General features: G+C 45.0%; 1 protein-coding gene across 8 annotated transcripts in view; it reads right to left on the reverse strand.

Moving 5' to 3' along the window:
- SH3BP2 (SH3 domain binding protein 2) overlaps positions 1 to 26776 on the reverse strand; it is a 404675-nt gene that overhangs the window by 38487 nt on the left and 339412 nt on the right. For all 8 annotated transcript variants that reach the window (XM_086964182.1, XM_086964179.1, XM_086964181.1 and 5 more), the window contains 6 exons: positions 25043 to 25145; positions 20944 to 21061; positions 19592 to 19662; positions 17787 to 17875; positions 17158 to 17220; positions 14908 to 15460 (listed from right to left, as the gene is read on the reverse strand). In XM_086964182.1, coding sequence (XP_086820308.1) covers positions 14908 to 15460; positions 17158 to 17220; positions 17787 to 17875; positions 19592 to 19662; positions 20944 to 21061; positions 25043 to 25145 — 997 coding nt within the window. The remainder of the gene's footprint in view (positions 1 to 14907; positions 15461 to 17157; positions 17221 to 17786; positions 17876 to 19591; positions 19663 to 20943; positions 21062 to 25042; positions 25146 to 26776) is intronic.

Raw genomic sequence — 26776 nt, forward strand, 5'->3', positions numbered from 1 at the left:
GCCAGTAGGTGGAACATAGACAGGTAAATGATCAAAAACGTTTTGTCCTTCTACACCAAGATGATAATACATTAGACTTTTTTTTCTTTCTGCGCGGTATCTAAGACCATCAATTGCCCCTAGGTAGGCCATAAAGGATCTCAACCAAAGTTTCCATTCAAGAGGGGGGTCTCCAGGAGTCTGAAGAAAAGGAGCAGGAGGAGATACATTTTGCATTGTGAGATCTTCAATTTTCTCTTAAAGTACAAGAAAAAAAAAAAATGTTGTAAATATGGCAGATTAGATGTGTTGGTCTTTTTTGTTGGAAGTAAAGCGCGTGCAGGTAAGCGTGTAAAAGAAAGAGAAAGAGAAAAAAGAAAAAAAAAATATATATGTACAACAGTTGTGCACGTCAACGTGTAGAAAAACTGCGTGCAGTAGCTGTGCACGTCAGCGTGTAGAATGCGCGCAGCAGCTGTGCACGTCAGCGTGAAGAAACTGGAAACTCCGGCGAGTTAATGAGGAAAATTGGACTGAGCTAAGGCTGTGCGCATCAGGGCGAGATTTGCTTCCTTGTCGATTTTTGATCAGTGTGCGTCAGTGTGTAAAGTATTTAAAGCTGTGCGCATCAGCGTAGAAAATTATCTAAAGTTGAGCGCGTCAACGTGCGTGGACTGAAAGCGAATAAATCCGATGAAATGTTTAAAGCTGTGCGCATCAGCGTAGAAAATTATTTGAAGCTGAGCGCGTCAACGTGCAAGGACTGACAGCGAGTAAATCCGAGGAAATGTTAGAAACTGTGTGCATCAGTGTAGAAATTCAGAGATTCAGAGTTGTGCACATCGGCGTGTGTCGGCAGCATGAAAAGGTTGCGTAGGTTGAAGTCGACAGCTGGCAAACGCGAAGGCTTTATGACGTAGACGTGGAACGCATCTTGCTGGTTGCTGAGAAACGATGTGCTGGCGCTGGGCGTCTAATTGGTTGCTGGGGAAACGCGTGCTGGCGCTGGGCGTCTTGTTGGTTGTTAGGGAGACGAGAAACGCGATGACGCTGGAAGGAAGGATTCCACTACGTCATCATTCTGTAGTGGAGCTCGAAGGTGGAGGAGCAAGCAGTGGAGAAATATGCGGCGCCGATGGGAACAGGGAAACACAGACAGCACTCGGTAGGGCTTGATTTTTGACAGTGATGACGCAGGGAGCACAGGTTAGACGTAGCGCTGGTAGAGAAAATGGTAGGTAGCGCGAAGCAGAATAACAGTTGACGAAGCGCTGGAGAGTGCTGTGAGAACTCGCTTGGTTGATGCGCAAGGCGATATAAATGGTGGAAAAAGAGTCTGTAGGCTGCGACGGCTCTCTAATGTGAAATTTGGGGGAAATATTTGAAAAAGAAAGTACTCACAGGAAGTAGATCGTAGGTATAGAAAATGTTCAGGAGTCCAAACCGTTTTGCTAGGAGTTAGAAGTGAGTAGATCCAACAGCTGAGAAACAGCTGACTATCCTCAGTCGCCAATGTAAAGATGAGGCGGAGGCAGGAATTGCTGTTAGGAGATTTATTCAGGAGAAGAGAGCCGTCCAGCATGAAGAGGAGACAGGGCAGCTGCAACTGCCAAACAGGGAACACTGGGGGAGAATGCACAGTACAAGAAGAACCCACAGGTGACATCATGGAGTTCCACCAGGTATTGCACAATACAGGTCACCACACTTATTTAGACACCTGCAGCAAAACAAAACACTCATCTCAAAATACAATCTGCTGAGCATATTTTGATTTGGATTCAGACCCACATGCAGGATTAACTATCAGTTCCACATAGGTTCTGGATATCCTGCAATGCTTGCCTACCATGGATCATTTCTGACGTGTAGGATTATGAGTCACTTTACATCACTCTCTCCTTATGGAGAGCTACTATTGCTGATGTGGAGTACATCAAGGCTCTGTCCGTGCACGGATTCATTTTAACCTGTATATGAAGATCATGGTATCGTATTTATCTCCAATACGAACATCTGTATGCATCAGTATGCTGATGGTAGACACTCAGCCATGACATGGAGGTTTATATATAAAAAATACTTTTTGACTTTCCAAAACTGAATGCACACCGTCTAGGTGTAACCTAATTCTGCCAAGACAGAATCTCTCTTCCTACAAATTTCAATCAACCCTGGCCCTGTACAACCGTCTCTTTAGATGCCTCCTTTCTTGGAATATAGTCAATGTAATTACATTGTTTTTCTAAAATTTCTTGTGTGAAAATCACTTTTGAAAAAAACATATTTCAATTCACACCGTAATTTTATGTAGTGGTATTTTGATTAAAACATATTTTCATACATTTCGACCTTGCCTTAATATGTTTGTATTTAATTTCGTGTTTTGTATGTTCCTACTTGCATATCGACATCAATTCACAATATATGTATCTACATGTATATCTATCCATCCATCCATATTATGTATATATATATATATATATAGATACACACACACACACACACATATCTCTTTTTTTAGGTAAACAAAATTCATTAACCAGTGGAGAGGCAGGAAAGGGAGACAGAAGAGGTGGAGTGAATTTTAATCATGTGATTGAGTGCGACTGGAGAGTGAAAGGCTAAATGAGGCGAAGAAAAATAGAGTACAAAATAGGGGAAACGAGTTTGAATATTATTTAATTTGAAAGTTTATTTTCAATGTGGCAGAAATACACACTATGTTTTTAGGTATGGTAATAAAAACACAGTTATAGTAAGCCTCCTCTTCTTTTTTTTGGGTCTCGATTTACCAATAAGTTTGTGTCTTTTCTTAAATAAGAGCTTCTTTTCAACGTGACAGATACTATATGCTCCAAGGATACAAAATAAATGTTACAAAACATCTGACCTGCAATTCTGGTTTTGAGCTTTAGTTATCCCAACACTCTTGACTCTATTCTCAGATAAAAGTATCCTTGCCATGTTACGGATACATAACTATAGGTTTTTAAAGCATCACAATAACGTTTAGAAAATGAGACCTGCAATTCCGGTTTGGAGCATCAGACTTCCTTTTCTTTTTCCCAGAACACATCAATAACAAATTAGCAGTTTTTTTCATTTTGAATTAATAATTGCTTCATTGTTTGTGTTTTCCCCTATTACACAACTTCCTAAAAATTGATGTGTGACTAGAGTTGTCTCGCTACCACAGGGTTCCTCATAAAAGAATTTGCCATGAGATAATGTGCAGAAAAGGCCTCTCTATGATGCTATCATATTTTAACCCTTTCACTGCGGCGGCTATTCCGCCGCAGTGCTCAGGGGCGGGGGAAGGGGGCCGCGCGGCGCTCCCGCGCTGGTGACGGAACCGTTCCGTCACGCCCCTCGGGTGAGCTGTGCTTGTGACGGAACGGTTCCATCACGGCCCCGTCCGCTCAATAGAACGTGCCGCGCATGCGCGGCGAGCGGGCCGTGACGGAACTGTTTCGTCACCAGCACAGCCCACCCGAGGGGCGTGACGGAACGGTTCCGTCACAAGTGTGGGAGGGGTTAAAGAAGAGTGGGGCGCATATAAATGAATCTAAATTAGGTATCCATAAACATATAGAGAGAGTGGGATGGTAATTAGCCGATGGGCCTTGATAATATTCACTCCTTACACCGCCGCTCTCGTCTTGACTCTGTAGGAATTTGTTCCCTCACCGAAATTCTGGATAGGATCAAGAATATGAGATATTATCTACAGACAAAAATGACTAAGGTAATAAACACCCAAGTTGGGTAAGGATTGGAAAATAGGAACCAACACCTTGATGAGAGCCAGTGCCATCCTGATGGGGGCGTAGTAGTGGCAGAAACATGTTGGTATATACATTTTTAATCCTTCCAGGGATCTACAGACAGAATAAAAACATTTATGTCGACCCCTAGGTTGTTTTAAACTAAATACTGCACTTTTTGATCCCGTTATTGAAGGGAAGAGACCTCCCTTCTCTCTTTTCTTTTTCTGTTGTGTCACGTTTACGTGGTGTATGTATCTATTATCACATCTTTCCCCTTCTATCTCTACCCTCACCACTTATCTTCGTCTAAAAAAGATTGCGCTCCATCTAGTGTGTTGGTCTGCACCTAGATGTATGATGCGGCCCAATGATGAAGCATGACACTGGAAAGTGTGTGAGGGCAGTATTAAGACATGTGTTGTCTTCCCCTGTTCTGTCTTAGGGAGCAGTATATATTCTTTTTTCTGTCTCCCTCCAATGGATCACTATAGGATCAATAATCTCAATCTGTGGTTGGACAGTGCACAGATGAGAGTATTTTATGCAGGGCTTCTCTGTTGTGTGTGTTTAATCCATAAACATATGCCCACTCCACATATTTTCATTTACAAGGAACGATTTTTTAAAATGTAAAGAATACCTTCCCCTGCAGCCTCAGAACAAACATTGGCAAGGGCAATCAATTTGGTCTCTATATTTATTGATTAATATTATAGAGTGGTGTGTGCCATTTTCAGGTCACGCCAGAGCACTGACCTAAGCTAGTGTATACATTTCGGCTCAAACTTTTGATGGGGCTTCCTCACAACCTTGTTGGATCACATTAATACCGTAATGGGTACTGCTAGAAAGTCTTGCATGAACCTTTTCGAGGAATACTAATGCAACCTCAGATAGGTAAGTCTCCTGGTCAGTACGGTTATGTCCCAGTTTGGTGGTGTACAATGTTTTAAAATAATAGAGAAACTCCTTCTGGATTTCCAGTGGGTCTGTGAAATGCTGCCTGTCAATGATTGTCGTTCTGTGATGTATGCTTTCGTGTAGGGGGGTCTGACCATTTATGCTAATACCCGACCAGGTCGGTCACCTTCCCCATAGACCTTGGTATTATGATATTTCCCCATATAGAGGATTTCCCTTTCGGCCGTCTCCCTGTATTCCAAGAGCAGAGCCGCCCTCCTACCACTGTGACTCCGGTCAGCTACTACCCTTTGGTTAGTGTCCAGGGATCCAAGCTCCCTTTCCACCCAGGGAAGCACGCCACGTATATCGCGCAGCACTCCGGAGCTTTTGGACATGCATACCCCCCTCATGTAAGCCTTGAATCCCTCCCATAACATTGCCTCTGTGTCAACCGACCCAGTGTTAAGTTCAAAGTAATCCTCAATCACTTCCCGGATTTCCTGTCTAAATACCTCATCATCTAGGGCACAGCTCGGGAACCTCCACTGCCTCTCAAAGCCTTCGGGCGTGGGTCTTTGAGTGACATCAGCACAGGGAAGTGATCAGAATATGTTCTGGGCTTTGAAGCTTGTGGAACCAGCGGGAAATATCCAGAGATGTCAACCAAAAGTCAAGGCTGGTCCACGTGTCATGAAGACTGGCATAATGTGTATATGTAGTATGACAGATCTCGAGCGCGGACCAGGTCTAGAAGTGAAAAGTGCTCACATAGGAACTTTAAAGCTTTACGTGCTCATGGCTTGGGGTCAGGCGCAGATGAACTGCTATCGGAGGGTGGATGTAGGGCAATGTTGAAGTCGCCCCCAAGGAGAAGGGGCACGGGGCCTAGCTGTAGCAATCTAGAAAGTAACATATAATAAAAATCGGGGGAATCATTGTTGGGACCATATATACATACCGACGCCAGCTTGTGACTCAACAGTGTGCCCACTACAACTACATATCTGCCTTCGTTGTCAAGTATTACAGAGTGACACTTGAAGAGGAGCCGTTTATGTATGAGAATGGCCATACCCCTGGCATAGTTACTATAGTTTGCAAAAAATCTGTCCGGGCCTCAGGAGAATGCAAACCGAGCCTGATCGCTAGTATGAAGGTGTGTCTCCTGCAGGAAGGCTACATCGACATGGTGCCTCAGTAGATAATGGACTTGACGTATTTTGCGGTTGTTGTTTAAGCCCCGAACATTCCATGTAGCAAGTGTGACGCCCGAAGGGCCAGCATTGTAACCTAACTGTGCCATCTTAGGGAAGTGATCTGAGGAACAAAGAATAACCAAGATTCGAACCCGTCTGACGTAACTGCAAACAAATGTATCATAAATTCAGTGCAAAGCAATAAGAACCAAACCCTTCCCGCCTCCCCCCACCCAGCCTTCCCGCCCATCCGGAGAGGCATTACCCACTTCACCAAAACAGCATATTGTACCAGTAGCACCCTCAAAATGGTGAAAAGAAAACAAGTGTAGTACATTCTATTGTCACCAATACTATCTTTAGGTGTACACCAAGGGGAGATTGGGGAGGGGGGGGCTGTAGGGGGGTTGGGGAATATGCAACATGTTAAATCCCAGCATTTACAACAAATAATTAAATGTGCGGCATATGAAGGTAAATCAAGTGTCCGTCAGTCAGCCACGACCAGAGTTCGAGATTAAATCCACACTGACAGCTGAACTACTGTGTGTGGGTGAGGTGGTGTCTGTCTCGGTGGGGCGTTTATGGTTGACTTTGTAAGTGCGGCAGAATTCCTGCACCTCCGTAGGACTCTCAAAGACTCGGAATCGTCCGTTTACCCCCACCCGTAACCTGGCAGGGTATAGCATACCATATTTCAACCCCAGGTTCCTGAGCGTTGCTGTAGCTCCGAGATATTTCCTCCTCGCATCTTGAACCAGAGCAGTGAAACCAGGGTATAGGGATCGATTGGAGCCCTGCCAGAAGAGTTCGCCTTGCTCATGTGCCAGTCGCAGTGCCGTATCCTTGTCTCTGAAGTTCATTATTCGCGCATTTATGGGCCTAGGCGGGCATCCTGGGTTAGGGCAGGGGCCAAGTGACCTATGGGCATGTTCCACCACGAAGCCAGGAGGGAAGGCCTCTTTCCCAAACAAGTCTATGAGTATCATCTCTACCGGGTTATCCATGCGCCCAGAGGCTGTGGACTCGGGCACGCCCATTAGGATTCGCTCCATGCTGTCAACGCTTTTCACACATTGCGCCTTTCCATCCTCCAGGTCGGACGTGCGGGATTCCACCACATCAAGGCGTCGATCGTGTACCTGGATCTTTGCGCCCAGATCTGTTATGTGTTTGTCCAAGGAGTCAAAGCGGACATCTAGTGTCCTTGAATCCTGCCCTCATTTCCAACAGTAATGGATTCAAGTGGTTAGCGTGGTCCGTCGAGGTAGAAGGAGGTTGCCCACCTTCCGCCATGTCGCCAGGCAGGTCAGGGGTAGGATCCACAAGTTTCTCGATTAGAAGTACGCATTGCTTAGGGTCTCTGCGGCCCATATCGCAACTGCACTGGAGGGCGCGAAGAAGGAGGTGAGGGTACAGCCAGTGTGTGAGGTTGCTGATGAATTGCTGCAGGGAGAACATTATGCAGCAAGCAGCGTGTGAGATAACCTTGTCGCTGTGTCAAGCATGCAGCATCCACAGCGAGGCTCTGGACTGCTACAGATGGAGCACAGGAAGACCACGCAATGGGTCCCACAGTCCAAGCAGGAGAGGGAGTGTGTGTCCACAGAATGGCAGCCTTGATGGTAGCAGGCGAGGCGCAGAGCAGTCAAAGATATGTATATGCTTGACCTGGCCCTGTGATGAGAGAGGTGCCAGCTCTTGGAATGGCCTGCCAACTCCAGTGGAGGAAGGCCGCGGGCAAATCGCTGCTGTTCCCAGGCGGGCGACAGGGGGAGGTGGGTGGGGGTGGGATGTGGGCGGCGCTACATGCACTCAGGCGCCAGAGCTCAAAGTTGTTGTTGCCCTCTGGAGTGCCGCCATAACTAGGGCTGTTGTCAGGGCCCACTGTGGATGGATCAAATAAAGCCTCTCCTCTGCCTCAACTAGCACTCGGTGCGTGCACCGCAAGGGAAGCCAAACGGACATCCCGGATCCCGGGATGCCCGCTGTGCCACTTGAAAGAGCTCCGGACACGCCGAGGCCCATGCCACACCACCCTCGTGGTGATCCCAGGCCGTCTCCTCACGCCGCTTCAGGCTCCGCTCTCGAATGGTTCAGTATCACCGCCATTTTGTAATAGGCTCCGGCTGGGAGCAGGATGGACCACAATCGCTTCTCTGCTTCCAGGCTGGATTTCACGCCACAGTCACCACCATTGTGGTCCTGGGATGTTCACCCTGATGTCACAGGGTTGCGCGCCGCATCTGGGTCTGTGAAACAGTTGTTTGGTTGCTGTGGCCAGGAGAGCTTCTGCTCCGTGCGGCCATCCCTTTCACGGCGTAGCCACACCCCCTACTATCTTTGTGGATTTGCCATGCCCTATCATTCATATTGTTTTAGCTAATACAGGTGCTCAAGTAGTCTCGTGAAGTTATGTGCAAGACTTTGGCGTCCTACCTAATCAAATCATCAAATGGCCTGGTTTATCTGTCTAATTAACCCCTTCGATGCTCACGACGAGTTCAGCTCGTCATGCAGTACACTACTCGTGTGCTCATGACGAGCTGAGCTCATCATGAACATCGGAATAAATCAGAAGTAGCACAGAGGGGGAATTGCTGCAGCACTGATGGTGTTAAGTCTATCCAGGGCCACTGGAATTATGTAATTGTGCAGCTGCTGCAATTTTTGCAAAATTATAGATATGCCACATTTGCCATATAATCAATCATCTGTCGCACAATCTGCAGATCTTAACAAAATAAACATTTGTTCCTAGCTCAAACGGTTCAAAAGTTACTAGCAATGCAGCGACACGTGTTGCAGCGCAATGGAAGGCCCTTTGCAAAACTGGACTGGTCACCTTTCTTTTCCTTACTGTTCTGGTTGGTTATCAAACTGGTACTAATGAGGAGGAAACAATGTCCAACAGTGTTACCAGGTTTAAAAATGATTAAATAATGAAGTAATACTATTACAAAATGTGCCACATTATGCAGATAATGTGCTTTTGGTTTGCCGCATAATTTACTCAACCCCGTTGCATAATTTGGTTCTCTCCTGCCGCATAATTCCAGCGGCCCTGCGTAGATCATAATATTCACATGGTTAAAACATCCATTTTAAACTCATCGTTTCAAATGAGAAAATGTTCCACTTGAAGATTGCATTATATTGAGTAAAATGTGTGCGCTAAAAGTTAGGGAACTACATACTCTGGCCTTGCGCATGATCCACTGTTAAAAAGAGATAAAATGGTCGATATATAATATCCCTCTCAAAGTCGGCTGATTTTTTCTGTAACCAGAAGGTCGCCATTTTCGTGTTATCTTTATCGAGTCCACTATAACTTATTTGTAAAAAGTTTCCACTGAGAGGTGAGAAGAACCCTCTGCACAGGCCTTGTCAGATAACCTCTCCCCAACTTCAAATAACACCACCAAAACTTTCAGAGCTTGGTATGTCATCGTCGGAGAGTATTTGCGACAAACTCAACAATAAGCCCTTTCACACTAGGCAAGGCAGCATATGTTGAATGACAAACATTCATGTTTGGACAGTATGCATAACCGCTTCCTGCAGGCACTACATTCTAGGTGAACTGAGTTTGTTTGCTTCACACTGCCTGGCCAGACAGTGTTTCCCCTAGCAGCACACCACAATTCATCACAACTCCATCATTTGGATTAACCGAGCTGTGCGAGCTCCCTAACTCTTACATATTACTACATTCTAGGTGCCAGCTCAGTGGCTCTCATGTCCTTTGATAATCATTTCTCTTTCACCTGTTTGCTTGAACCTTGCTTTAGTTTAATTTTGAGAGATGTCACTGCTGAAGATAGTAAGAACACTGCTATAGAAGCGACTCATTTAAAAACATTTGTTTTAAGTTTTGATCCACTTATGGGTTTCTTGTTAAGGATTTCAGTAGATTTTTCACATTTTGGAAATTCAAAACAATAGTTCAAGTTCAAGTTCCAAAATTTGTATAGCGCACTACTCACCCAGAGGGTCTCAAGGCGCTTGAGGGAGGGAGGTGCTTTACTTATCAAATATCCAAGTTTTTAGTTGCTTTCTGAAGGAGAGGTGGTTCTGTGTAAGGCGGAGGTGGGTGGGGAGAGAGTTCCAGGTCTTGGCCGCCAGGTAAGAGAAGGATCTTCCTCCCATGGAAGATCTGTGAATTCTCGGAATTGCGGCGAGGGCTTGATTGGACGATCGTAGCTGGCGGAAAAGGGTGTAGAAGGAAAGTTGCGTGTTCAGGCATTCGGGGCCTAGGTCGTAGAGGGCTTTGTGTGTGTGGGTGAGGAGACGGAACGTTATTCTCTTGTTGACAGGGAGCCAATTGAGATCCTTCAGGTGGCCGGAAATGTGAGCTTGCCGAGGGATGTCCAGTATGAGTCTGGCTGAGGCGCTTTGGATGCGTTGGAGTTTTTTCTGTAGTTTGGCTGTGGTTCCTGCGTAAAGGGTGTTTCCATAGTCCAATCGGCTTGTGACCAGTGCGTGGGTGACCGTCTTTCTTGTTTCGGTGGGGATCCATCTGAAGATTTTTTTAAGCATGCGTAGGATGTTGAAGCATGATGATGATGAGACGGCATTGACTTGTCTGGTCATCGAGAGGGAGGAGTCCAGGATGAAGCCCAGGTTACGTGCGTGGTCCGTAGGTGTGGGTGCGGTTCCCAGGGCCGGGTCCGTAGGTGTGGGTGCGGTTCCCAGGGCCGGTGGCCACCGTGAGTTGTCCCAGGCAGAGGGGGATGACACTAAGATGAGGACTTCCATTTTGTCCGAGTTGAGTTTTAAACGAATATTCTTCATCCACTCGGCTACTTCTTTCATTCCTTCGTTTAAGTTGGTTTTGGCGGTGTTTGGGTCTTTGGTGAGGGAGAGGATCAGCTGGGTGTTGTCTGCGTAGGAGATGATGTTGAGGTTGTGTTGGCGTGCGATGGATGCGAGGGGACTCGTGTATACATTGAAGAGGGAAGGACTGAGTGATGATGATCCTTGTGGTACGCCGCAGAAGACTTCGGTGGCCTTTGATTTGAAGGGGGGGAGGCGGACTCTCTGAGTTCTTCCGGCCAGGAACGATATGCTTTTCCTTGTATTCCGACGTTGCTGAGTCGTTGTAGGAGGGTGCTATGAGAGACTGTGTCGAAGGCTGCGGATAGGTCAAGTAAGATGAGGGCAACTGTTTCTCCGTTGTCCAGTAGTGTTCGGATGTCGTCTGTTGCTGCGATGAGGGCGGTTTCGGTGCTGTGTTTGGCTCGGAAGCCGGATTGTGAGGGGTCGAGGGATTTGTTGGATTCTAGGAAGGCGGCGAGCTGACTGTTGACGGCTTTCTCAATGACTTTGGCGGGAATGGGAGGAGCGAGATGGGGCGGTAGTTCTTAAGTTCGATGGGGTCTGCTGTGGGTTTCTATAGAAGGGCGCTGAGTTCGGCATGTTTCCAGATTTCCGGGAAGGTTGCGGAGTTGAAGGAGCAATTGATGACATCGCGGAGATGGGGTGCGATGATGGAGCTTGCTTTGTTGAAAATGTGGTGTGGACATGGGTCGGTTGGCGATCCTGAGTGGATGGAGTTCATCAGGTGGATGGTGTCTTCGGTGGTGATGGGGTTCCAGGCGCAAAGGTTGTTAGAGGGCGGTGTTGGTTCGGAAATGGGTGGCGTGGACATATCTTCGGACTGGTTTTCAAAGCTGTTATGTATGTCGGCGATTTTGTTGTGGAAGAATAAGGATAGAGAATCGCAGAGGTCTTGGGAGGGAGAAATGTCGTTGGTGCCGGCGGTGGGGTTAGTAAATTCTTTGAGGATGTTGAATAGTTCCTTGCTGTTTTGGGTATTGTTGTCAAGTCGATCCTTGAATGCTGATTTCTTGGTGGATCGGATTAGTTGGTGGTGTTTGCGGGTGGCGTTCTTGAAGGTGGCTAGGTTCTCAGTGGTTGGGTTTTTTCTCCAGGTTTTCTCGAAAGTACGACAGAACTTCTTGGATTTCTTTAGGTCGTCGTTGAACCAGGGGGCTTTTTTGCTACCTTGCTTGATTCGATGGTTTTTCAAAGGTGCAAGTTCGTCGGCGCTATGGGTGATCCATTGGGTGAGGTTAGTGGCTGCTTAGTTTGGGTCCGATGATTTGGTGGGGGGGTTTTGGTGAAGCGATGTGAAGAGTTGTTCGGTGGTGATTTTGTTCCAATTTCTTCGAGGAATAGGTTGTGGGGGGTTGTGGGTCGTGGACTTTTTGTAGTTGAAGTGAATGCAGCTGTGGTCCGTCCAATGGAGAGCTGTGGTGCTTGCTGGAGGTGAAGATAGGGTCGAGCGTGTGTCCAGCATAGTGGGTGGGGGTGTCAACAAGTTGATTGAGTCCTAGATTGGCCAGGTTATCCAGGAGGGTGGTGGTGGTGTCGTTTTTCTTTTCCAGGTGGAAGTTGAAGTCTCCCAGTAGAATGTAGTTCTCGGAGGGGAGGGCATGTAGGCTGATGAATTTGGGGATGTCTTCGCTGAATTGTGTGCAGGGTCCTGGTGGTCCGTAGTTGAGGGTGCCTCCGAGTGTGGTTTTGGGGTCGGTGTGAATCTGGAAGTGAAGGTGTTCGGCGGAAGCAAGGTTATCATCGGAACTGGTCGTGATGCGGATGGTGTTCTTATGGACGATGGCGATGCCGATGCCTCCTCCTGTTTGGTTGGTGCAATCTTTTTGGATGATCTTGTAGGTGTCCGGGGTGGCTATGGTGATGTCGGGAGCTGATGAGGCGTTCATCCATGTTTCTGTAAGGAAGGCGACGTCCGGCGATGTAGTGTTGAGTAGGTTCCAGAGTTCGATTGAGTGTCTATGGACTGAACGGGTGTTGAGCAGGAAGCACTGTAGGTGGTTAGTGTCGGTGCTCTGTTTGGAGTTTGTGGATTTGGTGTGGGTCCTGATGCAGTCGAACTTGCAGGAGTGGCAGGTGAAGGGTCCATGGGTGTGTCCTGGGGCGGCTTGGTAGCAGTTTGGTGGTCGGCCGGGGTTGAGGGCTGAGAGGGTTGCGGCGTCATATGTTATGCGGGTGGAATGGGAATTGCGGGGAGCAGGGGGACTGGCGCTGGGCGCGGTCCAGGCGTGGACGGGCTTACCTTTGGCGCACCATCTGCGCGCATGGGGCGAGACCGCTGCGCGTGAACGCTGCACGCGAATGCATCTATCATATGCGGATAGTGGAGGGGAGGGGCGAGGGAGGAGCAGCTGGGAGGCGGGAGCGGGGTGGCGAGCCGGGCAGGGAGGCACAACAACAACAACAAAAACAAAATGGCAGCAAGCCAAAAGCGAAACAGGATTGGGGCACAATATATAAGAAACGCGATGTGAATGGCAGTGGAACCGGCACAATCAGGCACAAACCCAAAATACAGGCAGCACAGTACAATTGAGCAGAACGTTGCAGCGCACTTTGGCAGACTAGCGCTACGATAATATGCAAATTAGCAATCAGGAAATAGACAAGGCAGCGCAGCACAATAGAGCAGATTTTTAAAGCGCAATATGGCGATCTAGCGCTACGAAAGTATTCAATTAGTGATCAGGAAATAGAAGGTGTGGGGGCAAGGCGAGCAAGCAGGCAGTAGTCTGGCAGTAGGCGCTACGATACCAATTCGGCCAGCAGGGCAGGGAGCAGCGTGAGGAGCGACCGCTTCTGAAGTGCTCATGAAAATCGGCGCAATTTATATATTTCTGTTAATAATGCGGAAACTCAACACTTATGTGAGTTAGTACATTTGGCCTTGATTTGTTTTCTCTACCAAGAATTATATTTCCTGGAAGAACAATCTCTTTCCCAACACCCTCTGCAAATGCAAACATAGAGAGAACAACCAATTTGCCTACCTGCTCTCGCGGTTTCTAGATCTGAAGCATGAGTGCAAATTGGGTACAGAACCTAATGAGAAAGTTTTGAATTTTCACTAAGTTAAGTCTACGTGGGCGTTCCACTACTTTCTCAATGATCATATTCCTCACCTGCCCTTCACCTGGCAATATCCATGTTGCCATCCCAAAGTATAAAGGAAAATTTAGCCATATTGTTTGATTGGATGCTGCAGTAAGTGTGATTAAAGAATGGGAAAATCCTCAAATACTGATTTCGCAACTCCAAAGTTAAAAGTTGTAGCCCCTAATTCACATTTGTGTGCCTGTAAATCTAATTTATGAACACAAAACCATTACTGAAAGAGGCTTTAAGAAAAAAAAAATTCCCATATCCAGTAATTCCTAGAGCTTAAAGTAAGGAAAACTGGAAATCACAGACTATTTTAACAACTAACTGCCTGCATGGCATCAAGAAGGCAGTAGCAGTTGGGTACACTTTTGGGTGCTCTTGAATTCCAGGCTCGGAGACAGAAAAAAGGTTTAAAAAAAAGTAAAATTACATTCTCCCTGTGCCTAACAAAAAAATCAATGTGTCCATCTGTAACGCAACTGGTGCTCATGTAAAGCACTCTGATACCTTCGGGTCTGGTTTGTGCTATAAAAAACTAAAAAATGAGAGGAGAGAAAATCTGCGAAAATGTATGCCTGGGGAATTTAGAGCACTGTACTAATGGAATGGGTTATGTACAACTGTTAGAGTTGACAACAGGCGAAGGCAGTACACAGGGCAGTAACAGCCATGTTTACTCTCTGTAGTTATTGTCCTGGTCTTTCATTAGCCACATATCAGCAAAAAGAAAGTTGATGAAGTATAGGACAAGGGGTTAAACCAGTGATTTTTCGCGGTTCAAAGGATGCCTATTTCACAGTTCCTCTGCCCCAGGAGATTTGGTGAATTGACATCAATGAGAACAAAAAGGCTTGATCAGACAGACAATTGTAAGCATTGATCTTAACAGGGTACATATCAAGAGCTGGTGTAGGAGGCTGGCATAGTGAGGTTAGAATACCTGTTCAATTTCAAATAACTTCTAAATCTTGTTTTGTGAATAATCAAAATGTCAAGCTTTTTGTCAATATAAACTTCAAATGAAATAAGGACGGGTGCTTTGGTGCCATGGTAAGCACAGAAAAACAATCCAGTTAACGATAAGGGTAAAAACACAAAGAGGAAGAAAAAATTTGCCTTACTGTAGGTGCGAAAGTGCAGGTTTTTCAGGTGTCAGCTTTTTCGGTGGATCAGCGGCTTTATGTGCAGGCGGGTATTTTGGCAACACTTGTGGCTTGAATAGTCCAGGCTTGGTGGGCTCTTGAGGAACTGGAGACCCTTTAGTGTGTTCAGTAAGCAGGATTTTGGGTTTTGTGGGTGGAACAGGGGGCGGTACATGAGGAGACACATTCATGTGTTTCAATGCAGTCCCAAGGTCACCGGGAGAGGGTGCGTATCTATTGGCACTTGTAACTGTAGTCTTTGACGAGTGACTAGCACTCAACGTTCTTAAGTCTGCACTTGAGTTTCTGGGGTAGGATATGGGTGGTGGAACAGGCGGTGGGCCGCTGGGTGGCATGGAGGAATTTGGTGCCTTGCCACTTACAGGCAGGATGACAATCTTCTTAGGAGGAGGCAGCGGGGGCTGAGGTTTGCTCGGTGCAACTGGAATCAAGGGTATCCTTTGTGAATTAAATGAACCTGGAGGCGGCGGAGGTGGGTAATTTGGTGGAGGAATTGAGGAATTTGCAGCATCTGCACAAATACAAGCAAAACACGCAGATATCAGTTACTTTCAGCCGTCCGGTTTAATATGGCCTCAACTCCCTACTTCCATTATAGGTTTCTCTTATCAAGTTCTGCCCCACACCATCCTTGCTATTGCCCATAGAGTTCATTATGGAAGCGCCTACCTTCTTAAGGAGGCAAAGCATGTATAAATGTTCTAACCAAGGGAGCTGTGTGACTTACAATAGATGGAAATGGTATTCGACTTACTTGATTGTTGCTTGTCTGTGTCTATGCTGGAAAGGGCAGTTTTCACCTAGCACAGGCCCTCCCTCAGCTCTCTTAGCTCCTCCTCATGGGCTCTTCTTAAACCACCAGATTTTGACAGTCCCACTGAGAACATGGAGCTTTCAGCTCGCAGCACCCCGTCCACAGACTAAATCGTTGGCTTCTTTCAAACCACAAATATTTCCACAAAGGCACTAAAACCTGGCTTTTCAGCTCATATAGAATGCAGTAGAATTTAAATCGCTCGCTGTTTTAATTTTGTTTTTATTTCCTAGTGTCTGTCGTTTGCAGACAAATAGGCTTCACTCCTGCTTTCTGTTGTTCTGCCATTTTCCTTACTTTGTGATCCACCAGCACTCCAAGTTTGCATTAGGGGACATGTCCCCTAAATTGCAATGGTGCCCTACTTTATTGGATCTAATGCACATGTGCACTGTGGATGTGCAAATGGTCGTGCCAGCAGAGTGCCAAAGGCAAGCCTGTCTGAGCCCAGTTCCAGGCTACAACTTTGCACCCATGCCTTACTATTCTGCGAACTTCCTTCACTATAGGGAATCACATGGTAAGGGCTGAGCATGCAAGCACGCTCTTACTCGCCTTGGATTCTCCACTAATTACTTCTGCAAGATTTCTTCTCTGATTGCCCTACTTTACTGACCTGCTGCTGAACAACCAAAGATACCCACCTCTACTTCCGCAACCACATTATCTAGTTTTCCTTCAAAGTACGCTCTTTCCCCAAAGACCATAAAGACATCACAGAATTTATTGATGTCAACTGCCCAACATGCTGCCATTTTGACAGGCTGTTCCTTGGTTCGCCTTGATCGTACCATCAAACTTGAGGGAGGCATAGCCATTGTGTAATGTAAGTGTGTCTTTTACCATGGCCATCGATGAAGCCAAATACCTAATTTATAACTTTCAATCCTTTGAACTCCTTTGCTGGTGCACTCATTTAGACTGCCTGTTTTCCTTGCTCTATGTGTTCTCCAACAACCCACATTTGAACATCTGGATGAAATTAACTATCACCCTGAGAATGCGTCAATATTAACTCTAAACCACTAATACAGGATCCAGCATCCCGGCCTGACTCTAAACGAGACTCCCCACAACGTCAGCAGGGCGTTCTTAGGACCCCATATTTACTATTATCACACATTCTCACCCTTCTCCTACTTTCCAGGACATGGAAGAATTTATGTCAAGGAAAAGTGTAAGGTATCTGAGGAAATGACATACAAAATATTGACACCAGTAATTTTATCCTTTGCTCCCACAGAGAGGGACAATGCTTTAGATATTACTAATGGAGAGATTAAAGTTCAACTTTTGAGAGGCATATGTCATTATCATTAATATCTCCCAAAAGACCTGCTTTATTCATAACTGCTCTTTAGAGGACTTCCTACACCAATTTTTCCATGACTTACCATCTGTATCCGGTTGTTCATACTCTTCAGCATCATCATCGTCGTCATACCCATGCAAGCTTCCTGTGAAGAAGAACAAGCTGCGGTTTACTGAGAGCTCTTTGGATTCTGAATACTGCTGCAGCCGTTTTTAACACCAGGGGCTTTCACTTGTCGAAAGGGGACTAAGATTCACTAGTACAGTTCTGCGTTGAATATAGACGTCCCCCTGCAGGATGAACATGTCAGGGTTTTGAAAAGTGATCACTCATGTCTGTGAGCTTCAGTGTGACAACATCGCTCAAGAAATGAGATACCATATAACCCAAATGCTCTAAATGTGAATGTTCTGGAATGAGCAAGAAAGCAATATCTGCATCCTGTCACTAATGTTTGGATTTACACTGAATAAGCCACAGGCAATAACCTGAACACAAGGATATCTCCTGAATTTCTTCTCATCAAGACCTATGTGCCTCGGGTCCTTCTTGCATGCAGACCATTATAATTAAACACATTTATTTTTGTTTAATTGCACTCATATATATATATATATACACACACACACACACACAGACACACATATATATGCACACACACCCCCCTACATATACATACTTTTTTTTTAATCAAATAGTCACATTTCTTACCTTCACTGTCTGCTGTGCTTTGATTGTACGCAATAGCCACAGGGCGTTCCACCTGGCCGTAAAAACTGTCAGTTTCAGAGTCTGTGTCACTATAAGAATGAAAACTTAACGTATTTCTCTTTTCAACATATTTGCGCAATCATTATGATTTTCTCTACGTTAGTGAAGAAGCACATAACAAAAATCTGATTGACATGACATGAGTTTGCATTTCCAACTAAAGTCATTCTCATACCCCATAATCTCCTTGTAAATCTCTTACTTTTGTAATATTTGGCAACCCTCTGATTTCTTTAGTGACCATTTCAAATCCATTATAACAATTTGTGCACGTAAACACCTTTACGCATACCACCAATTCCGTATTCTCAAGATCTGTTTAAGTCTCATTCAGTTATCCACCTGTATTTTATACTAAATTATTGCCATCTCTTTGATATTAATCATCACTCACAATGTTATACATAAAAGTTATCACTCTTGCTTACTAGCATGAGAAGAAAAATAACAGTTTGTAGGTGCCTCAGTGTTGAAGATTCATAGGTAGTTATTTTAAAGGGCCGAGAAAGCTCTATTAAGAAACTATCATCTCAGCCCTGATTTTCTGCTAAATGTTTTGCAGGTTGGAGTAAATATATAAGACAGGACATATTTTTATAAGGTGAATTGGGTACTCTTCACGGGTGTAATACTGACATTGCCCACTACAAGGTTTATGGACATGTTTAAACAATTCGACCAAACATATACTTGCTTTGTTTTCAAGCAAGTAGCTGACCTATAATCTGACTTCGAATCAGTAAAAAAAAATAGTACTTCCTTTTTTCACGTTTTCGTTACGCTGTAAACACCAGAAATAATTTACAGTATCTTATGCAAACAGTCTGCGCTGAGCGTTAGTGACGACTATACTTACAAGGCACAGATTCAGCAAATGCTACTTTTTGCCTTACGTAACCCACGTAGAGTGTCATGATAGAGTGTGGCAATGTAATAACATCAGACTGATTTAAGATGACTTATCAATTCTTTTCCTACAGGAACCTGCCTTCGGTGAACCAGTGTCATCTATATAATAAAAGTTACCTTATTTTGAAGATCCCATAACTCTTATTCCAGAATTTCAAAATACAGACGTGAAATAATGTAGAATTGGATGATATATGGAATATATTTAGAGAATGGGAATATGACAAGTATCAAACTATGCCAGAGTTAAATATCATCAAAGCAATAGCGACATCCAATGCATTGTTAACAAATGTATTTAACTTTTAAAGTCAATTAAATATATTTATAAGCTATATTAAAGCAAACTGCCATTTTGAAAGAGTGCAACAAGTGCCTCAATTTTCCAGTAAGATTACTAAATTGATATTTAACAGAACCGAAAGTCAAACAGCACTTGCAGCCTAAAAAGCAGGCGCTGCACCCAGAAATACCAGATTACATCATGGAACCTGCTAAATTACCACCCATAACAGTACTGTGCACTGGGCAAAGCCAAGGAGGACTTCCATGTCTTGGTGCATGGTGGGGCCTCTGGCCAACACTGCGGAATTGTTCATTACAGAAGCAGATCTTGTGTCCATCACTTCTACGGGCTCAGGACCACCATGGATCAGTAGCTGCTGGAAAGAGACTATGGTGACCATGATAGCAGCCTTAAATCAGTCTCCGTCCGCTGCAGGTATGTGAGGAGAACAGCACACGCGGTCAGTAATATGCTCGGAAGCTCTAGGTCATACTGCGCACTGGTATGGACTACGCTCTCAGAAGAACGAAGAAGGAGAACCCAGGCCTACCTCAAATCCGTCACCGTCTCCTTCTTCTCGTTGTAGAAATCGATTTCCTTCCTCAGCGAGGACATCCATTTCTAAGAAGGAACAACATTTCATGTATATAAAGTAACTGTGCAGTACAGGACACTGTGGACATAACAGATTTACGTTTATTTCACTTATTGAACTCGTAGTGGACTAGGAGGCAAAAGGAGATGTTGAGAAGGGAACAGTTACTTCTCGTGATTCGCGTCAAGGTTCATCCATAAGTGTGAATACACAATATCAGGGCTGTGACATAAAAATAGTCCAGCCACATTTCACAATTAAGGTTTACTAAAAATGTGTTGCACTGCTACATAAAGGTATATTGTCTAAAATTAACTATTTCTTAAAACTTTTATACAACATATGCATGCCGTTGTGTGTGTATATAGTGCGCAGTGAAAATAAATATGGCTAGTGACACGTTATTTTGAGCAACTACTAATAGACAAGCATTCACACATTTATCATGCTAGTTCAAAGATCAAATTGAAGTTTACTACATCAAAAACACAAAATTGACATGAGAAAGCACTTGTTACTGCCTCACAGATAGAATGTAACATTTCTTCAGTGTGATTTTACACTGCTGCACAAACAAGAAACTTTGGTTTTGGGCAAATATCTTCTGGTAAAACAAAAAGCAGGGGGTGACCTGTCAGTATGGGCTTCGGAGCTCTGATTCCCCCCCCCCCCTCCCGTTCATTTCCAGTGCATAATGAGTGTCTCTCAGACTGAGCAAAGGTCAGCCTGATAAAAAATCATGGCACGCCCTGGGCGCTTTGTGTTTCGGCCCTTAAGTGCCGACTGATCGGCATAGTAACGCAACATCCTTTCCTAACTTGTCACAGAGTGGGGTCAAATTAGCAAGTCTCCCTGTAACAAGTTAGGAAGGTTTCTTCTCTCATTGGCTGACACTTGGCAAGGTTAGCCAATGAGAGTAAGAGATCGGATCACCCTGTTCCTGACCGAGGCATCCAGTGCCTTTGTGTTTCTCCCTTATGCAGGTCCGTGCTTCACTGAATGTTTGGGTGATGCATGTGTATGTAAATGTGTATGTATGCCAGTGAATGTGTGGCCGCACTACAGATTACTGGGTGTCAGTGCTATGGAATAATGGTGGGCTATGTGTCTGTCGCGGTTTAATGATGCCACTGTGAGTCTGCATTGTGGTTATTGATAGCACTGGGCACCAAGCTTTTGACTAACATGGACACTGAGCGCACGTGTGCTGGACTAACTGGGCATTGGCTTCTGGGCTAAGGAAGCCTATTTTTCTTTCTCCCTACTTTGTGAAAAGCCTCGTGCAGGTTGAGTGGCCCATATCTCACCTTTCGTTCGTCCTCCGACGATGCAGAAAAGTACCAGGTCCTGTGCTTCTTGCTGATGTGGACGATCTTGAAGGGGAAGACATTGTTTGAGGTCGTCTCCTCAGCAGCCCTCATCACCCTAAATAAAACAAGACCTATTAATGATCTAAAAGCACAGAAATGGTGAGAACCTGAGCATGATACTTGTTTGATTTTGGCTAAGGAATGTACAATATTTTATTGGATAGAGAACGTTTTAGCGCCAAGGAGTCAACTGTGTTTTAACAAGACTCCCAGACCGCGCCTCAATCTTTAGTTCATGTCACTCTGTCAAACATCCACCAGTCTGCTGAAGGCATAATTTAATGTGGAACAAAGCAAACACAAGGAGATGGTGGACGGAGTGCTGAAACTTTTCAGACACTCACCCCCAGTCATAGATCTGGGCTGAATCCATCATCGTTCTTTAGTTCACTTCGCCACCTCAGTTCAGACACTTCGCCCTAAGTTGGCATGGTATGCCCAGACATGGGTCTCTTGCTCACTTTGCCACTGGATTCAAGCTAGCCAGGCAGATGAAGGGTGTTACCCAGAAACCGGTCCCAGGATGCTTGTTTCCGGTTCAGGGAAAACCTGGCTTGACAGTTCAGGCTGGACTGTTCCCATGAGGCACAGGGTCAAGACTGATTTGCATATAGTTGGGTTTGAACTGAGGTGGTGAAGTGAGCTAAAGAATGATGATGGAGGCAACCCAGATTTGTGATTGGGGATGAGTGTCTGAAAAGTTTCAGTGCCCTATCCATCATCTCCTTGTGATTGCATAATTTAATGCAGAGCCTGGACAATCAGGCAACTTTGGAGATCAGTGGAGGTGTTACTCCTGGCGGGACCAACTTGAATCAGGGGGAAGCAGATTTTCATATGATCAAAGGCAGGATGAGTTAACAGCTCTTATCAGAAGACAACTTACTCAACACCCATGAGGATGGGTCTAAAGGTTGCTTTTAATTTGAATCCATACTGCCTCTTTGTCTGTGTTTCTATGTTGATGCATGCTGTCATTTAATCATTTTGTGCCCCTCGGTTCATGTAAAAGTGTAGTCCTTTTTCTATGTGTGCTAAATGTACCGGTTTTTGTTTTTCAAAATCTGGGCACCCTATGGGCAGCACCACAGCCTGGCCCCCACTGGACTCCGCAGCATGGGGGGGGGGGAGGGGGGGAGCACAAGCCTGTGCTGTGCCCCAATGACCTTTTGCTTGGACTTTCGGCCTGCTTAAAAGGACCCGGTGTTAGTGGATGCCTGCGTTATTCAATGTTACGGGAAGAAACTTGCAATTGCCAGTTTGCCACAGGGGTCTCGTTCGTAGACTCCGGCCCTCCCGTATTACTACACCAAAAACTGGCACACCTGTAATCAGGCCTATAGTGGTAGCTATTTTTTACTCTGTAAAGTGAAACGTTAAGAGCCCAATTCCAAAGATGCTCAATATCTGGAATCTTTTGAATTTGAAGTTTTGGGAAATTAACAGAAGAAACTTTGTTCGCGCTGGTATTTCACATAACTGTCCCAGCAGCCTCAAGCAAGGTGTCGGGTATTAACAGCTCACCTGTCAATTTCAGGACTAAAGTTCGTAATGATGTGCAGTGAAAAATGTCCCGTTGACAGATTATCAGAATATGTTCCCTACCACTGCATTACTGGTATGTTGGGCATAAGAGGGGAGGGAGGCCCTGCCGAGATTCACATCCAAGGCCTCACAGCCAGACCCAGACACACAGACACACAGACACACACACACACACACACTTAATTTTAGCAAAATCAGTAAAACGTTCGAACACCCTTCATCCACGAAAGAGATGCTGAAGCCTCGAGATTTCCGAAAACAATTTTTTAAAAAACGTGCTTTTGCCCCCTTTGAAGACTAAAGCTCGGTGTTGGCTTTTCCGCAAGTGTTTAGGTCAGAAGCCTTTGCTACTTTACATAACTAAAAGTCTCCAAAGCAGGAACACTTTTTGCTGTGCTTTGAAAACTTTGCGGGCAACTGGGAGTGATAAGTCGGAGAGAGTGATGTACATAGTGAGCCAACAGAAAAGACATCTCCTGTGGACAAAACAACTTCCTAAGGAAATGTGTTATCTGTACGCCACAAAAAATCCCGGAAGGAAGCCTACGGGTCCAAAACAAAGAATGAGTCAGTCAGTATCCCCTCTTTAAGTTACACTATTGTACGCTAGTGCTTTTGCTAAATGCCTCGGCTGGTTTAATATTCTCGGAAACGCTCATTCAGGCCAAACAGAAACAGTACAGTCTTTCCTTTGTAGTTCTGCTGCGCTGTGTTTTTCTTGCCCGGGTCACCATAGCAGATGCTGCTTGCTGGGGTTATCCAGAATGAGCATTCATAGGCAATGGGTATAAATTGTTAACTATTTAATAGAAACTCTAAAAAATGTACGCCTTTCAATTCCTGAAGAGGACAGCACAGCACAGGGGGACAGAGAGCTTCTGTACTTAAGCTCAGATTAAAAATCAGAAAGGAAGTGAATTAATCAAGCACTGGTAAAACCAATCGGTCTGGCCTTAGCAAGCCTGTGATTTTTAGGTTTCGCCTATTATCATTCGCTTGCGAATGTAATAGGCGAGAATTCAAGTGCTCCATCGACTCATCAAACCACTGCGTTTTTTTCACAGTGCATGTGAGTCACGTGACACAAAAGCAGGTCACGTGACCACACAAGCACGCGCATCTCTCTAATCCGCCTGCCACACTTCTCCTCCCCTCGCTCGCATTCCCGCCCCCCCACCAGGCTCTACCGCCCCCATCCGGCTTCCCTCCACGCATCTCCCTAATCCGCCTGCACACTTCTCCTCCCCTCGCTCGCATTCCCGCCCCCCCACCAGGCTCTCCCGCCCCCATCTGGCTTCCCTCCACGCATCTCTCTAATCCGCCTGCCACACTGTAAGCAAAACAAGCACTGCCGTTGCCAATAGGTTTCGCATTTGGAAAGTTGGAGCTATTGGTTTTGTAAATGGCATTTTATATTTACATATCGTTATTGGCATTGTCAATAACAATATACAAATATAAAATGTCATTTACAAAACCAATAGCTCCAACTTTCCAAATGCGAAACCTATTGGCAAAGCCAGTGCTGGTTTTTAAAGCTTTTTTTGTGAAAACATACAAACTAAATATTACAAATGTAAACGTAATGAAAGATTGATACAAAGTAAAAACATCTAAAAATGCTGCATAGGTTTGTCAAAAAAGTAAATAAAAAATGACGAATCACAATAATAAATGTAAAATTTAAAAAAGCAGGGATTGGTCTATGAGGCATGGCACTAAAATGGACCACTTTCTATATTTATGTGCAAGAGCAAAACGCCATCACTCACAGTGAAGGTGGCCAATGGCTGAAGGGGCTGTCCCATTGTCCCATGCAGTAGTGAATGAAAGGAAAATGCGAAAGGCAGTTAAAGACAAATTAATTTAAAAAGCTGACTGAAAGGCTCTCTATGTATAAATACCTGTAAGTACTTATAATTATAATTTTGTTTGGAAAACCTGACGCTGGTATAACTGCTAAAGCGGTGTAAAAACTGAAATGAAACCAAAATGAAATTCCACATTTCTGGACCAACCAGAAGCGATACCATCACACCAGCATGGAAGTCTCTTCATCGGTTACTTGTCGCACAGAGAACAGCTTTCAAAACACTATTCTCTGTACCAATGGCACATCACGTCAGCATCCGGTCTCCCTCAACATCCTCACAAAGGTTGTGCTTCCATACCATAAGAGCCCCAAAATTGAATTTCTATTAAAATCAGATACAAGTGGTCATGGAAGAGTTCCATACATTAACAGGGCTATTCATTTTGTGGTTGCTTTCCTTTGCCTCTTCCTCAAGGTGTATTTTGGAAAATGATGTTCTCTCCTAAAGATGTACCTGTCAGTCCTAGACACAGCCTACATACAAATTTGAGCACACTTATTATCAAACAGTATCAGTCACCTATATTTACATCAAGCACCCCTTTTCCAAATATGAATCACTCTGAAGAAGTTGCAAGACACTATAAAATATCTGTATATTTAAATGATAATACTAACCTATTGTAGCCATTCAGCGAGAAGGCACCTTGTGAGGAGGCGGACGTGCTACTCTTGAAGTAGTACACACATCCCTTGTGTATGATCACGAATCTCAGCGGCCCTGAAAGACAGGAAGGAGCACAAGTATAACTACAAAACAGTGGTGGAGGTCAAAGGAGAAGTAATTCGACCCACTAGCTTCAGTGCCTCTATATTTTTTTAGTAGCGTCTGCTATATATACACACACCAGACAGGTGTGCATTACTTGGTGCAGGCAAGCAGGTCTAAGGAAAGTTATCGGATTTCCTTTTTTCCTGACTTATTCCACTCTGGTCAATTCTTCCTAGTCTGAAGCCCCAGGATACCCGTAGGGTGACAGTATGCGCTATATCAGTACTAAAATCAATCAATCAATATATATAACAGTTACTATTTTTCTGAAAGACTCAAGTTTTTACTTTCCTGGAAATATCTGAATGGTTAGACACTTATAACTGAATGTATGGGGTGAAATACTTGTGTACTCTCAAATCTCGCCATTATCTGTGAACTTCATCTTTCGCCCACGCCCACACCATTGTCATTCCTCTCTAGTTATACATGGTCAGGGAAGTCTGTAGTACCAGTATACTGATATTCAATGTAATACGCAATAACATCCTTCTGGGGCTGGGGGGGCATTTAATTAAATAAAATAAAAACAAAAACTTTAAACTTACCAGGATGAGACATCTTTTCCGCCGGTCCCGCGTCTCATCACGTCTCAGAGTCCACTCACAGACTTTGGCAAATCATAAGACTGGATGCGACTGGGGGCGGCTACACCGCTAGATCCTGCCTTTTGACAGGGTGTCAGGCGAATGTACATCACCGCCCGACAGGATCCTATCTTTAGACTCCTGCATTACACAAGGCACTAATGTAATGTCAACGGAGTGGCCGTGCAGAAATGAAAAGCGCCCTCCGCTCACAGATGCGCAGTCGGAGTCTGCTGGACTCCTGCTGCTCTCGCCTGCACTGTGCGTTTGTTCACCATGACTCATGCACACTTGAGGCTGTGAAGCACAGGCTGGAAATATAAACAGACGAATTGCGTCTGTCTGCTTACATTTCTTGCTGCCCGTGAGCAGTTTTTCTGTTGTTGATTCTGCCTAGTGGGGCACCGCCCCCGGCGCCCCTATGGACCAGCCGCCACTGGATGTTTGTAGAATGTCCATTGTCCTCCTTCGGGATTTCAAGGTCTGGTCATCCTATCCCAGCTCCCTGCATTCTCTTAAGACACGAGGCAGAGGGCTCCAGCGCAAATATTATGTGTGCAAGAAATGCTAACTAAAAATTGAGGACCACTGCGTTCAGCCAAGACTGGTCTGCACTGAGAGAGGAAGTCAATGGTCAGCACTGCCCCTCTCCAGATAAAATGTGGGAATGTCCCATCTCCTCCTCTTCCCTCCCCTCAGAGGGAAATGTGGCCGAATTGTTGCTATGGCAAGAACATTGTACCAATATTTTGTGTAGAAGACAAACTGGAAGTACGATAATGGAACCTAGATGGATAAAGTGTTATAGCGCCATACTAATGTCAGAAGGTGCTATGTAAGTGCCAACAACATAATATGGAATACTCCAATGCTTCAGCACCTGGCAGTGTTACAGGAGAATGAAATCACCAAAGTAGCAAACGATTTCACCAAAGAGCAGTATGAAAAGCAGCATGCGGTCCGAGGCCTCGCGCCCGGTCAGCTTTACTAAAG

Source organism: Lissotriton vulgaris, chromosome 3_2 (assembly GCF_964263255.1).
Source record: "Lissotriton vulgaris chromosome 3_2, aLisVul1.2, whole genome shotgun sequence".
NCBI classification, from domain to species: Eukaryota; Metazoa; Chordata; class Amphibia; order Caudata; family Salamandridae; genus Lissotriton; species Lissotriton vulgaris.